Source organism: Anguilla rostrata, chromosome 4, assembly GCF_018555375.3.
Source record: "Anguilla rostrata isolate EN2019 chromosome 4, ASM1855537v3, whole genome shotgun sequence".
NCBI classification, from domain to species: Eukaryota; Metazoa; Chordata; class Actinopteri; order Anguilliformes; family Anguillidae; genus Anguilla; species Anguilla rostrata.
Genome location: NC_057936.1, coordinates 19,801,785 through 19,816,929, shown reverse-complemented (window position 1 = coordinate 19,816,929; position 15,145 = coordinate 19,801,785). Strand labels below are relative to the sequence as shown.

At 41.0% G+C, this 15,145-nt stretch overlaps 1 protein-coding gene across 1 annotated transcript in view; it reads right to left on the bottom strand.

Annotated features, from left to right (window-relative positions):
• The window catches only part of ofcc1 (orofacial cleft 1 candidate 1), an 89,854-nt gene that overhangs the window by 26,577 nt on the left and 48,132 nt on the right, over positions 1–15,145 (bottom strand). Inside the window, exons 16-18 of the mRNA XM_064331213.1 lie at positions 5,770–5,988; positions 3,048–3,300; positions 1,357–1,520 (exon numbers count right to left, since the gene is read on the bottom strand). Of these exons, the coding sequence (XP_064187283.1) occupies positions 1,357–1,520; positions 3,048–3,300; positions 5,770–5,988 (636 nt within the window). The remainder of the gene's footprint in view (positions 1–1,356; positions 1,521–3,047; positions 3,301–5,769; positions 5,989–15,145) is intronic.

Here is a 15,145-nt window from a genome sequence, read left to right as displayed (position 1 = left end):
CTAATGCTATTCAGATGCCTTAATCGTGGGGTTCTAACACTCCCGAGTGGCATAGGGTTAGGGACAGTATGGCATGTGGGTCTACCAGCAGGTGTCCCAGGATGTAAAAAGCACTGTATCTACTCACAGATTCCAGCATCCAACAGCATATTTATAAACAAGCCATTTGAATATTCATAGAGGACAAGAAGCAGCAATGCGCTCAGAATGTATTCATTTTATGCAAATGACTCTTATGCAAAAAAAAAAAAATAATTAAAGAAAACGCTACCTTTAGATGTGCCCCCACTGCACAATTCAATGAATTCCCAGAACTGAATACGGTTATCCGTTACGATTATAACAGCAAATGGTAACAATAAAGGACTGATCGAATCAGATTAAATCAACGTTTGCTTTGTGGAATGAGAAAAAAAAATTCTAGGCCTTGTAAAGATGTATTTATGAACGAGTAGGGGCTTGTAGACAGCTTTGGAGCGTTTCAGAGGGGCCCTGCTCTTCATTGGCAGAACATCCCTGGAGGCTCAAACTCCAAAAATATCCAATGATAATTCATAATTCTGGGTGGCTCTTCCTGCTTGCTTAAGTGTTGTGACACATTTCAGCCACTAGGAAGGTCAGAGACAAATTCAAAGTCAACATCAAAGTACAAAATGACAGTGAGGAGAGCTATACTCCTTTCTGAATAGAAAAAAAAAAACATAATAAAAAAACAACAAATAATCCTTGTGTTTCTAGGACCAAAAACACAAAATAAAACTTATGCATGGCAACTACATTGAAGATGTGTATATTTCTCTCATTTTCATCTTATCTACATATTTTATGTTTTAGTACCGTACATTGTGAAGGATGGAATTGCATATTTTCACAAAATGAGATACTGGAAACATGAGTAAAAGATAAGAAAAGCTTCCCCTCTGTCCTACCTGTTTGTAATACCTGTGGCCATTATCAGTGTGTAATGTAATCGTATGTATGTATCAGTTACAGTGATCTCAGACTCCAGTGTCCTAGTCCTGTAGTATGCAATGCAGTGCAGAAATTATCCAGCTCTTGTTCACTGTAGGGAAAATGTTAGGCCTGTCCATATTAATACTTTTTGCAGGAGGTTAGCCACAAATGATGTTAATGGAGTAATTTGTCTGAGGCTTGCCTGGAAGACTTCTTGTATTTTTGTATTCAACGCTATCTGAGAGATGTAAGATGTAATCTGATTAAAATACACCATTAAAATACCCAAGAAGATGTAATACATGCTTACTCTGAAGCTGTAAGACATGCATTACAGCAGTTAGACAGAATGACCCCCAAAATTAGTCACTAATAGCACAGCAGGTTAGTAACCCCTCTCACCTGAAAAAGTAGATGTAGAGGATGGTGATGGAGCAGAGGAAGAGTACGGTGTAGAGGAAGAGTGTTATCAGTATCCCCGGCGCGCCTGAGTTCTCAGTTCGGTGGAAGTGCCAGTACAGCTTGGCGGCGTCTGCCATGGGCTGCTCGGCACTGTAGGCCAGCCGCTGGAGAGACACGAGACCACCATGCTCCTGTCACGCCCTGCAACACCTCAGTGGCACTCAGGGGAAAAAGACGGTTAAAGGATCTGCCCAGGACCTTGGCCTAAAGGTGCAACAGCCTGAGCGTACTCTGTATTTTTTATGAAATAGAGCCGTTTTTGAATTCACTAAAATCGTTAAAAACATAGCAGAAACTGCCTCGGCTCATATGTTACAATCCATCTGTCTCAGTCATGTGACCTTTTTGTTTGTGGCAGCCATTTTCCTGACTGTCTTTTGCTGCGTAGCAGCAGGGGAACAATGGCGGGGAATACAAAAACTGCATTTCAATGTCTGTGAAAAACAATATATACAGAAACTAAAAAACTAGCTAAAATTCAATCACAACAACTATGCTAGTTAGGCTGGTAAAATGGCTGACATTACTCTAGCTAAAAGGTAGTCTAAAAGGTAGTCCAATTGGCTTCATAAACGATAACAGGAGGTAGCTGAATGCTATCCAAAAGCACAGGCTAGCATAACACGACTGGTGCTCATTACAGGGTCAGAAACCAGGTGAGCATACCAACGTTACAATATTTATCAATCGACAACATCACAGGTAATGGGATAAGAATAAACATCAAAATTCCAAACTATCCTAATAAGACCAATTATCCCATATTATGAAGTGGGTTAATATTAATGTTAGACCAACTGATATTTACCCTAACGTTAGTGCTAACAAAGGCCATCCAGGTGAGTCATGTTAAACATACAGGTTTAGGTTACGTTACTGCCGTGCGAGCCAGCCAGCTTAGCATCCCTGATATAAAGTGTTCATTGCACATTACGGAGAGTACTGTTAGCTTCCAGTTTGTCCCTCCTGATTGCAGCCAACCATTTTATGTGACGATCAGGGTCTTTGGGAAAGCAATAAAATTCCACATTTTTATTTTTATTGTTGTACCCAACTGCGCAGCACATTGAGGCATTTTGATTTTCACGGCCAGGAAGATGGTGGTGAGGTTTTACCGTGACGTTACAAGAAACAGATGAATATGCATTTTTAAATGGACTGACTGGTGCTTGAACAGTACCTTCCTCTATCTATTCTTATTTGAGTAGGAATTCCAGCCACAAATCGTATTTATTCCTGCTCTATCTAGTGCATTATGATTCATGATATTCTTAAGCTAGAATATGACGACTGGAATTTAAAGCATGGTGGGGCAGAGTGTACAGCATTTAAGTAGTGAGATGTAATCTAACAGTGTGGCTGTAAACCACTATGAATCATATGCACCGACCAGGCAACGGAAATTTTTGATACATTGCTGGAGGTACAAATAGGTTCTCACCAACCCATCTAAAAACGATTTGCAATCACTGAAAATGACACATAGCATTTGGAGATGGACAACAACAAAAAAAAGCTGCCAAAAAGGCATGCATCTAACCTTGTTTTTTCCCTCCTAAAGTCACTTTGCCAAGATAAAGTGAACTTCTATTTAAAGTGCACAAGTGTCCAAGTTATTTTAAGTGACTTACCCCCAGGATTGCATCCACAGCAAAGACTGCCAGAGGGTCGAGCACTGTCCACACTCCCAGAGCCATGATAAACTTTGACAAGAAGGAAGGGAATGAGCTAAATATTAGCTGACAGCCCCATCTGATCAGAACCAGAAGTAACGTAACTGCATTCAAGGTCAGAGGTCCGATCACGACCATCGCCAACTCCTCGCGGGTATGAAGCAAGGAATTCTGGTAGACGAGTTCCACAGTGTGAAGATGGAACCGGAATCTGAAGGGGGGGGGGGGGGAGTAGGGGGAAGACAGCATTTACACAGAGATAGCCGTGAAGGCTGTGCTAAGAGGCACAACACGCTCCGCTTCACCACCAGATTACACACAGCTGCAGGTTTGCTCTGCATTTTCAACTTAGAAATCATGCTGTAAATAACAGAACACTGTTTCCTGAAAGCTTCTGTTATTGTAAAGGTGCGTTTTTCGAAATCACAAACTGACAAGAAACTGACATGAAGTTTTGATGCACGCAGCAAAGAAATTTTAGTTCCGGATACATCTCCAAAAAAGCAGCGCTGATGCGAGAATTTGATTTCGCAGATAGGTGAGAAATTGTGCTGTCATTTACTGTACATTTTGCCCAAAACACTGAAAGTTGTCTGTGCCCCTTCAATTTACAGCAAGGCTCATGAGTTTCTTAATCTACCATCTACAAGCTGTGGTTGTATGAGTGGAGTCCATTTTGTGGCCATTAATTCCTTTCTGATTTAGTGAGGGAGAGGACTCACTTTTAGATCCTCTCCATTAAACCCACTGCGGTCCATTTGACTTTTCCCCTGATCCACACTTCATTTTTTGTTGTGTATGCTGTGGCTTTTGCCATGTCTACAATTTGTCAATACCATGTGCATACAATGTCAATATCATGCATTTTCAACATGATTACATTTCTAAATTCCAATAATTTGTCTCTGAAATGGTTCAAGTTTGAAGCTTTCATTCCGTAACTTCCAACATCGGAAGCTACTTTGAAACGCATGTCCTGAGTCTGCATAAAAAAAGTACTGCATCTGCGCATAATCTGGCATAACACACTAAAAAATGTTGTTTTAACAAATACAGCTTGATTCAATGCTCCATATTCACTGTGTGGAAACATTATCTGGTTTGACCCTCAAAGAACAAAGTGCACATAGAATGGAATGAATTATTTCCCCTCAGCTACGAATTGATGCACAGGCGGACCTGATGTTTTTGGACACCTGACCGAGTGAACGCCACTCTCCCCCTGGAGCGCATGCAAGCTCAGTGTCTGGCAGAAGCCAGCCTGAGAGGGCACGGTGGTTAATTACAGCCATGCAGGCACTGAGAGAGACGCCCGCACTCCTGAAGGACCCGCTCAGTGGCCCACTGATATCCGGAGGCCCGGGGAGGCTGTCATGTTTCTATTCCTTGACAGTCACAGCACTGTGGTCATGAGCATTGTCCATTGTAGGGAGAAGTGCTGGGAGGGGAACAGAGGACATGTGGAACTTGTCATCTGCGAGTGGATGTGTTCTGGCCAATTTATTTCCATGTTTTGAATTTTCATTTGTCCTCAGTCGTGAAAACAGGTGTTGTCTGCACTGTCACCATTTTGTCTGTCAATATTTAAAAGGTACACTAAAGACAGCGAAGAGTCAGGTCCAAAGGTATTGCCACCTTCAGCAAAAATGTGCAAATAGGCTGCAGAAAACAATTAACACAATCACACCACTACTTATATACACCGCATGGAAAACATGGTAATTTCAACCTAAATAACATATTTTTTAAATTATAGATTTAATAAAAAGTTTTCATTGTTATTGGCATTATTAGTACTTTCCAGGGATCATGAATGATTCCTCGATGCAGAACCTTTCCAGAACTTTGATATCTATAGGTTTGCCTTCATGGACTGCCTTCAATTCAGACCACATGTTTTTGATAGGGTGTTGATAAGTCTAGAGAATAAGATTTTTTGATGCATTTCAAAACATTTATTTTTCATAAAACCATTTCTATGCTGATTTTGAGATTTTGTTTCATGTCATTGTCTTGCTGGAGGGACCACTTTCTGGCAGAAGCAAACAGGTTTTGGGCTAAATCTCCCGTTCTTATGCAATTGATCTAAAAAGGGGCCCCTTTATTTTGGCCTCATCTGATTATAGCACCTGGTATATATGTGTGTGTGTGTGTGTGTGTGTGTGTTTGTACGAGAGTGAGAAAGAGAGAGAAAGAGTGATATTAACCCCTACTGAGTGATATTCATTCCAAAGGAGCTTAATACATCTCCTTACAATTTTTATAGAAACAAGCCATTTGAAGTAATATATATATATATATTTATATATAATTTAAAATTTATTTTTATTAAAATTTGAGTATGACAAGGTGACTAAATCCTAAAAAGTTTCACTATGTTTATCCCTTTTTAAAGATGCTGACTGTACAAAACAACGATTGATCCAATTAATGACCACTTACAGGAAGCGGCCAGTGGATTACAAGTAACTCCCCACATCACATCATTAAGGGTTTTTGTCACAATCCGGTAATTCTGGTAAAAGGGCTCATTTTCTCAGGAGCACAAAGTAACAGTAATGAATCAGTCTGGGGTGTTGTAAACATGCTGCTGAAGAACTCTCTCTCTCTCTCTCTTTTACTCTCTCTCTCTCTCTCTCGAGCTTGGTGCGCACAAGCATATCAAAGGAAGCACACTCACTTGTTGACAGGAACTGCGATGGCCTGGAGGAAGAGCCATTGGCTGCAGTAATGCAGGTAGAGCCTCACAAACCAGATCAAAGCGAGGAGCAGCATAATGAAGCAGAACTCTGGAGAGCGCCACTGTGACAGGCCCAGCTCTGACAGGAACATGCGGAGAGCCAAATGTGTGTGCTCAGCAGCCGCTCCGCCGGCCCGCCTGCCGCAGGACTGCTGAGGCCTGGAAACAGAGCGCCCGAGTCAGGCCTCCGCCGCTCCGCTCCTCCCCTCCTCACCCACCTCCGCCGCGGCTGCGCTGCTGCTTAGCTATTCTCTTTCATGGGGAGGGCTGGGACTCGGTTTCAGAGGAGTGGGCGCATATACAGTGGGGATGGGGGGTGGGGGTGGGGGTGGGGGGGGTCGGGGTGGTAATAAAGACTATAACAATTAGGCTAAGGCCCAATACAATAGCCTTTCCAAATCATTCTCACACCACACCTCAAAAGCATATGGTATACTGTATGCTGTATCCATAACTTCAGCAAACACTGGGTGAATTAAATTAACTGAAATAGATTTACTCGCATGATGCCAACATGGGCACATAAATACATCAGCATCTGTGATATTTGCCTGATGATGAATGATCACAGTCTTGTCTTTGTGACTGTACAATAAAACAACTGAGAGCAACAGCAGTGTGCAGGGAAAAAGGCACCTTATCATTTACTGATATATTTTTCACCTGTAAGTATTTTAGATATGTGTACAGCCTGCTTTGTTCCAAATGATTTTAACTAACACTGCTGGATAAAAACAAAGGTCTACTTTACTACAGGTGATATTTTTAGTTTTAATCAAATTGTGCAACTTGGCAGTTGGCAGCTAGGATATACATCTAGGGAAATACATTGCATTTTTTGCCTAAAGAGTAAAATAGTTGTGGGTAGAATAGATTGCTGTTTTCAGCGACCAAGTGAACTGTTGCATTTGAGTCCAAATGAGTGTAATTTGGAGAAAATTAAGTCACAGGATGTTGCCAGCAATTTCTTACATCAAGTCACAATAAACTAAACTGAACATCTCCAACCCCTCCAGGAATGCGCTTTCTGAAGTGTTAAATTATCTTACGTTATCAGGTTTCTCAAAAGATGAACATTAGATCACTTTCAGCTTTTGAAAGTGGAGTCTTATTATGAATGCTGAGTCAGCAGTTTAGGGACAAATATACATGTTAGCATGCAGTACAATACAGTGCTGCAGAGAAAACAATGTAAAACCTACAAGCATGCACTACAATTTCAAACATATCTATTTTGTTCAATATTGTTATCACATGCTTGCAATGAAGAAATCAGTTGTTAATTTACCAAACTACCAAAAACCTTTTTTTCATAAGCATATTTTCTGCATGTCCACACCAGTGAAGTTACCCAGTGGATTAAATGTACCAGAGATGTTTGTAGTATGCTACGCTATGCTATGCTTACATTTCCCAAAATTAGTAAATAAAACCTCACTTAATCATCCTTGTAATGAAGATGTTCATGATTTATGAATACTATTTATTTTTTTTGCTGCCTTAACAAAGAGACTTTTAAAAGAAAACCTGATGTGAAATCTGCAATCACCACAGATATTCCATCTTTACACCTTCAACCAAATAAAATAACAAAACAAGAACAAGAAAAAGTGAGGTAGGAATGAGTAAATTTAGATTTACACTCCCAAAAATGGAGTTTTACAAGACTACAATATTTCCATTTTTCTGTGAAATCAATGGTTACCTGGAATTTACAAGATTTAACAATAATATTTCACAATGTAATCTGAATAGTACTGAGAGATAAATGCAAGGACTACAGCAAAAAAATGGTGAAATTTGAACTGAATTGGACCATGCAGCATTATGGGATTTCGCGGCTGTAGTTAAAATCTAGCAATGCAGTACCTGTGGAGTTGACTATCAGACAGATACAGTATTAAGCAGTATTAAGCTATTTCAGCATTCAGATAGGTTTGCTAACAGTGGCTTCCCCATTATTACGGTAATATATTTAGCTAAATATATAGCTACATTTTAAAATCTTTTAACTGTGCTTTCATTTGTAGCTAAGGCTTTGTAGCTGGAGTGTGCTGTGTTGGATTATGGTGGTAAACGTTATCTTCATGTTAGCTGAAAAATCTAAAATCATTACGTGAATGTATGGATGAGCAATTAATGCACACTTCTTTAGAAATGAGATTGCTTACAAGTTTTGTGAGCAACCGATATCCGATATCAAAGTGCTAAGGTAGAACTATTTGGGAAGTGGGCACTGCGTGATTTAACGTAATTTTATACAGAAATTATTAGTCAACTTCTCAGGTTAATTGAATGTTTTTCAATTGCAATGCTTTTGACGAGCCAGCCTTATCAGGCTGTTGTTGTGTGATGAATTAAATTATAATGACATGACATGGAAGTGTGGAGCAACAGAAGGTTGTGGAGGTTTTCGTAAGTATAGAGCCAGGTTGAGCAGGCATTATTCCCTGTACAATGTCAAATGCCAAAAAAAACAATGCTAAAAATGTCTAGCTATGAAACTAAAAGCCTTTTGTTTACAGGTGCTTCTTGGGCATCAACTCAGAGAGGGGCTCAAAATAAAAGAAGAGGGCGGCTTCAACCACAGAGTTTGCACGTCTAAGATTGGATTTCAGGGTCAACCTAATTTAATTAAATTTTTTGTTGAAAATCATGGTGAATGTTTCAGTGTTATTGCAGTTGTACAGTAACATTTAAAACAGACATTTGCATTGTCTTGCATAATAAAAAAATATTTAAAAGAACCTGTTAGTATGCGGTTGTCATTGTATAAGCTTCTAATAAATTATTTATGGTGTCATAAATTTTGATACCATAAGAAACTGCTTAATATGTAAAATGGATATTGTCTATGTTTTAATTTTTTACCTGATTCAAAAAGGTGTTGTCAAATTACATTACACTGAAAAATTTACATTATGTAACAATACGAACTACTTTTACAGTAAATTTCTGGCTACTGAGTTACATTCATTTTACAGCTGATTTGTGAAAATACAGGTGATTACTGCAATTCAGAAGCAGTTGATTACTGTAATTCTACACTTGTACACAGCTATATCACAGTAGTAATGGTCTAATGTGAAATGGCAGTATATAGTTGTCATTTAATTAGAATATGTTACAGGAAATTACTACTAATTGGTTAACAGTAAATTACTGTGAAGCTTACTGTAAAAGTACAGCAATTATTAAATCAGTAATTTACTGTAAATTGACAGTCAATGTTTTTGTGTCGTCCTACACATGCACCTTCTGAGTAGTTCACTGTTGTAATATCACTTCTCGTAAATGATTAAATACCACTGAAAACAATTTTCATGACTTCACACCTCTTCACATATTGCAAATAAGGTCAAAACAGGCAATTTCAGACACACACACCACAAATGTACATGCATTGTCTATCATAGACATTGCCTCTATGAAACATTGTGCTACTTCATTAAAAAAACTAAAGGAGTATTTCATTGACCTTTATCCTAGATATGCTACAGAAGAAAGTATCTCTTTGATCATTCTTAGTTATATAACATGGAAATGGAACTAATGCTCTTTAAAAATAGCATGAAGTGAACAGCAAGTGGTAACAAGCATTAAGCCTTTAAGTTGGTATTGGTGATGATGGACTTTAAGCAAAGCATTGGCGTTGAGTTTCCAGCAGATTTATGTTGAGATGGCTGCAGGGAAGAGAGCATGAAGGTAACCCTGAGAAATATTTTTGCCTTTGGTTAAAGCTCTAAATCTGGAGCCACTTAAAGACTGGACTTATCCTTTATTTTGAGGATTAAGTTATTTTCTGTCACTTTTTTTATTTAGGCCATGGGCATTGTTTTTTTTTTTTTTTTGAATATGCCAGAAACTATTTTTCCAACATTGCCGCTTTCAGTGAATGAATGCTGTCGGAAAAAAGGCGCACTTCATCCACAACGAATGCTGCCATTTGTGTTTGTGTGCATCCTGTGTGCCGTAGTTCTGTTTACTGTAGGTCATGTCCAGAAAAGCAAATGTTTCACACAGTCTAAAGTTCAGACTGAAAAAGGCACAGGGAAGACGAGAGTTCTTCTGTTTACAGTTGAAAATCTACGAGGACCTCGTGCAGCAGCAACAAAGAATTTGCAGAAAAGATAAATATTTTTGCAAAGGTTTGAGTTAAGAGACAGATCAAAACTGATTATTGGTGTTAACTAAAACACACAAACACTTGGCTTATTACGTTTGAAAAAGCAAATGCAAAGTCCGTATTAACCCTTATTTGTGAATCCACTTTCAGATATTAAGTTACCATTCAGTGTACGTACATATCATTAAGATTAAGATCTGACATCTTATGGTGAGTTACATTAACAAACTGCGGCACTTGTATTTTAGAATTAAATTTTTATCTCATCTCCAAATTACTGCAACACAAACACTTAATCAGGTGCATTATGTCCCACACACTTGTTATTCCCCCTACCCATCAAGAACGAATAAATAAAGTAAGCTTGTGTAAAGTGAAAGCAATAAAGTATTCCTAGCCTGAGTGTTGACCGTGACAGAACCAATACACAGAGACTTATAAAAATATTGTCTAACTCAGAATGTTTCCATATTTCCACACGTGAATTTTCACACAGTGCCCATAATCAGCATGCAAGCACAGCACTGCTGACTGGTGAAGCAGCTGTGTTTTCTTTAGTCACTGGTGGAAAACTGTCAGATTAGAAGTATCATAGTATAGTAGTAAAGTATTTTAGGACACATCTAAGTATGCTTGAATATTTGCATACTTAGATGCAAATACTTAGACTATTCCATAGTCCTACAGAGTTCTACACATGGGCTTTGATGAAAAAGAAGTTATCTTAGTCTCTTCTACAACCATTTTTTGCCACAGTAAAAAACACTGTGTTTGTCACTCAACTCTTTCACACCATACTGGCACATTAAAAGGCATGTTTATTGTTTATTTTTCAAGACACAGAGAGACTGTGTAAAAACATCTGCAAAGTTAGTAAGATATCAATGTGAGCTACTCTTGCTTGAAAAAAAATGTCTAAACTCAGTGGTCAGCTCTAAACGCAAGTTAAAAAGCAACATTATACTGTAGGAAACAAAGTATATCAGTGTTTAAAAAACAGAGGGAAGAGTGTAGCGTTTATAAGTGTTACTTTGGTTTATTTGTCCCCCAGGAAAACCTTGTGAAACATGGCAAGTGTTGAAACCAAGAAGTGAACAGGCTTCAATCAAAGCTTCAAGGGATGCCATGTAATGCTGTTGTTTCTGCTAGCAATGGAAACACTGGCTTTACAAGCCTTGAGGTAATTAACCAGAACAATGTTTCACCGAGGCCGGGGATATTGTCACCATATGAGAATGATATGTGTACAGTGACTGGGTTCTTGTAGTCAGGAAGCACTGTAGACAGAAAGAGCATCATACTTCAGTACAGCTCTGTGTGGGCTTCAGTGTTGGTGCAACCCGCCCTTGATTACCTGTAGCAAATGTTGGGTTAAATGTGGAATAGCACCAAGCAGCAAAACTGCCATTTGAATCTGGATGTATCAAAAATGTAACCATACAATGATCACATCTTGCTATTGCAAATATACAAAGAAATCATAATTTTGGTACATGATTTGCTAATTAAAAGGATAGAAGGCTGAAGGGTAAAACATTCCTTTCCCAAGGTTTGTTTCACTGAGCAGTGCATTCTACCAAAAAATCTATCACCAATTTAACTGCATAACTGCATCAAGCTTGGCATGAAAGCACATCCACAGCCAAAAACATAAAAAAATAAAAATCACTACAGTTACAAGGTTTCAGATGATTTAGTGATTTGGATGCCTTCTGGGTTTTCCTGAATGAGTGCTTATGCTTTAAACAATTTAATTTCTTCAGATTTATTTTACAGTTGTTCTTTTACAGTTCTGCAATTAGATTGAAATCTGCAGATCCACAGGCACTACCTTCTAAATTTAGCTGGCAGTGGAAGATACCAACAGCCCAGTTTCATTGAGAAAATATGAAACAAGCAGGTATTTGGGGTATTGTAGAGGAAAGTAATGACGTGACTCAGCTGCAGAATTAGATACATTGCGCAATTAGAATCGTAATGCCTTTCTGCCAAATTATCAGAATTATTTGCAGCTGAGAGAGAGTGGGAGATGGGAGCAGGAGCTCTCTAACCTAATCAAAAGTATTGAAAAAAAAGATGTTCCATTTAATTAGAAAACCTTGTTTGACTAATAGCTGGCAGGTGCTTTTCATATGCAGGAACGTAGTTAAGTGTTGGAATCTCGATAAATGGCAGCGTAGGAGCGGCAGGCTGGATGGTATGCGGCTCTGCTCATCGCCCTACCCCATTACTTCCCCGCGTGAGCAGATCATTTTGTGTATGTGAGGTAGCTATTTTAATAAATGCAACAAGTCAAATTTTATAGACCCATTCAACAGCACCAGAGGATTTAGAACCAAGGGAATGGCAGATCCCCCAGCGATTAATAAAGGTTCTGACACCACCGGATTATCGAGCACCGGGGACAAAGACTCCAGGTCTTTCCCTGTCCTCCCTTAAACACAACATTCATGGAGATTGCATTCCACACCCCAAGTGTCACTTTGACCTTTAATGTAATCCTCTGTATTAAAGTTTCTTATTGGGTTTTTGCGCTACCTCGGATTCAGTAACGCGACCGGCGCATCACGGCCCTCGCAGTGAAAGCCAGAGCGATAGCAGCTGCCCAACGCCGGGATGTGATTACATATTACAAGCGCCATTACTGCAATTATGACTTCCTTGATTCGATTTATGTGATTTCCCCAAGCCGAAGCGCAGGAGGACGACATGCGATTATGGCGTCCCGTCTTGCATGTATCACTGCAGGGGGAGGGGGGAGAGAGAGCCGCCAGCCGAACACACCTGTGAGGCCGCACCCGCGCACCAGACGGGCGAACCGGCCCCGTGCCACTGAGCACGCTCCCTGCAGACGGCGAGTGCGTCAAACCTGCCGTCGCTGGAGCCTTCTTATCGCCCCCACAACGCAAGCCCCGTTCGAGGGGCCCGCGCCCGCAGAGACGGCGTCCCTTCAATCAGGAGGTGCGGCAGGCTCGCTCTAATCCACGCGCTACGGGGCGAGCTGGCTGCGGACCCCCCCGAGACGATTTGGGGTTGGATCTCCACTCGGGGACCGGGCAGCCGAGCAAAGAATCAGACAAGATGCGCCACTTTTCACCACCCCCCACCCCTCAGCCTCATCAGAGACTCAGAGGGGAAGACAAAAACGGCGAGCCATTAAAGCCTCCTTTCTCATTTGGTAATCACCTTTCTTTCCACGTTATTAGCTATGCGAGATTACCAAGATCAGCATTTGTTTGTTTTTTTGTTTTTTTTCTGTAGGACTGTACAACTTCAAAGGGATCAGTTCCTGTCCATTCAGCAGCCAAACAATGCAGAACAAATTGTATCAGTACCCAGAGAAACAGTGGGGAAGAGAAAGCCCTGCTGTACGCGTTGGGTGTAATGGGACTGAGGCAGATCAGACGGCTAGAGAGGCGTGTCTCGCCAGCGGGGTTAAAGGTCAGGCTACGGTTCCAGAATACTGCAGTTCGACAGACAATACACAATGGATGTGCTTTTAGGACAATGGTTCAGAAGGGCTGTTCAGAGATCAATTTTTGTTTGTTCAAGTTGACGAACACAAGCTTGGGAATGTGGCGATATTTGAAATGAATGGAAATTAATCTCGCTTAAGGTTTTCTCAAGCCAAATAATATTGATTTCTTTTTTTGCAAACAGTAATAATTTAATATGCATTGTGGAAACAAATACTCTCTACTATGTGAATGTATATATTTTTTTTCTTTTGAAGGACCCCTAAAGTTGTCCTCTGAAAAACATAAACCCAGTTGAAGTGTTTGGTTGGAGAGCACATGCATATCACTTTCCATTGCAGGCCTTCTACAGTACTACATTTGTGTTTGGTAATGTAAGTAAACCCAAACACTTTCTCAGGGATGCATTTTCATACATGTATCTTGATTTTACAATGCCATAGGCTCCAAAAAACAACATGTTATATAAAAATTAAATACTTTTTTACTTAAAAATAATTTAAATATTAAATACAAGTGCCTTTTGACATTCACGGTCAGAGAAAAATGCACAATTTTACTCAACTACAAAACAGTATAGCATTCAAAGCTGAAGAATAACCAAATCAAATCAAGGCAGGAAAACAATAGCTGGTTTTCTAGCATGCGAAACACACAGGAGCCACGCTAAGTTTCAGACCGAGCTGAAGGGGAAAGGCACAAAGGCCTGCCCTCCTGCCCCCTGGGGTGACCCTGCAGGGCGCGCGACACGTCTCCCTCCGCCGCGCGATCAGGAGGCTGTGGGAAATGCAGCACATCTAACGCGGCCAGTCAGCGGGGCCGCGCCAAGCCCGTTACAAATCACCCGCCCACCTCGCCCCGGCCCAGCCAATAGCGTCGGAGCAGGCCCCTGTCAGAGCTGACAGCTTTGATTTGCTTGAAGTGAGCACATCCACCCCGAGCGAGAGAGGTGAGGCCAACATCTGCGCTGGAGCCGCTCGGGGGGCCACGCCGCGGCCTCACCTCCCCTTCCTGCCTCCGAGTGCAGAAACGGAGCCCTAAGAACGGGGGGGTGACCACCACCGCCTCGGTCCGCACCCGCGCCGAATTACATCAGAATTGATTGACCTCTGCCCGGTTTCAATAGGATCAGCTTCTCTGCGCCGCCGGATGCAGATACCGGCTGACGGTTGCCGCGCGGGGTTGCGGGTTCTGCTCTTGTTCCTCTCCTCCTCCTCTCGTCTGTTTTCAAGCACCTGCAGCTGCGCTGCGCAGTGCATCACAAATAAACAAATGTGAATTTACGTCCCTGCCCTCGTTCCCAAAACCGCAATGCCTGGATCTTATCAATTTAACGACGCCACGCAATCCGTTTCCAACAACAATAAGAGCAGGATGTATCCAGGAAGACAGGGCCCTCGCTTCAGAGTGTTCGCGAGCAGGGAGCAGCGTGAATGACAGACAAAAGGAGAGAGATTCCCTCCCCTAGCTCCGGAGAAGTCTTGATCCTGACCCCGTGGTGGTTTGTAGCCAGCGTTGATACGCGCGGACGGAGTAGCAGGGACTCGCGCATGGAGGCAGCCCAGGAACAAGTGGAAAATGGATTCTCAACATCTGAAGACTGAAAAATAGGTCACTTTGTTCTTGTCGACTTTACAATTTTTTTACGTTCTAAGAACAGTTCGACATTTCTGACTGATTCCAGCTCCAAGGAATGGCGGCTGAGGGGGTTGTT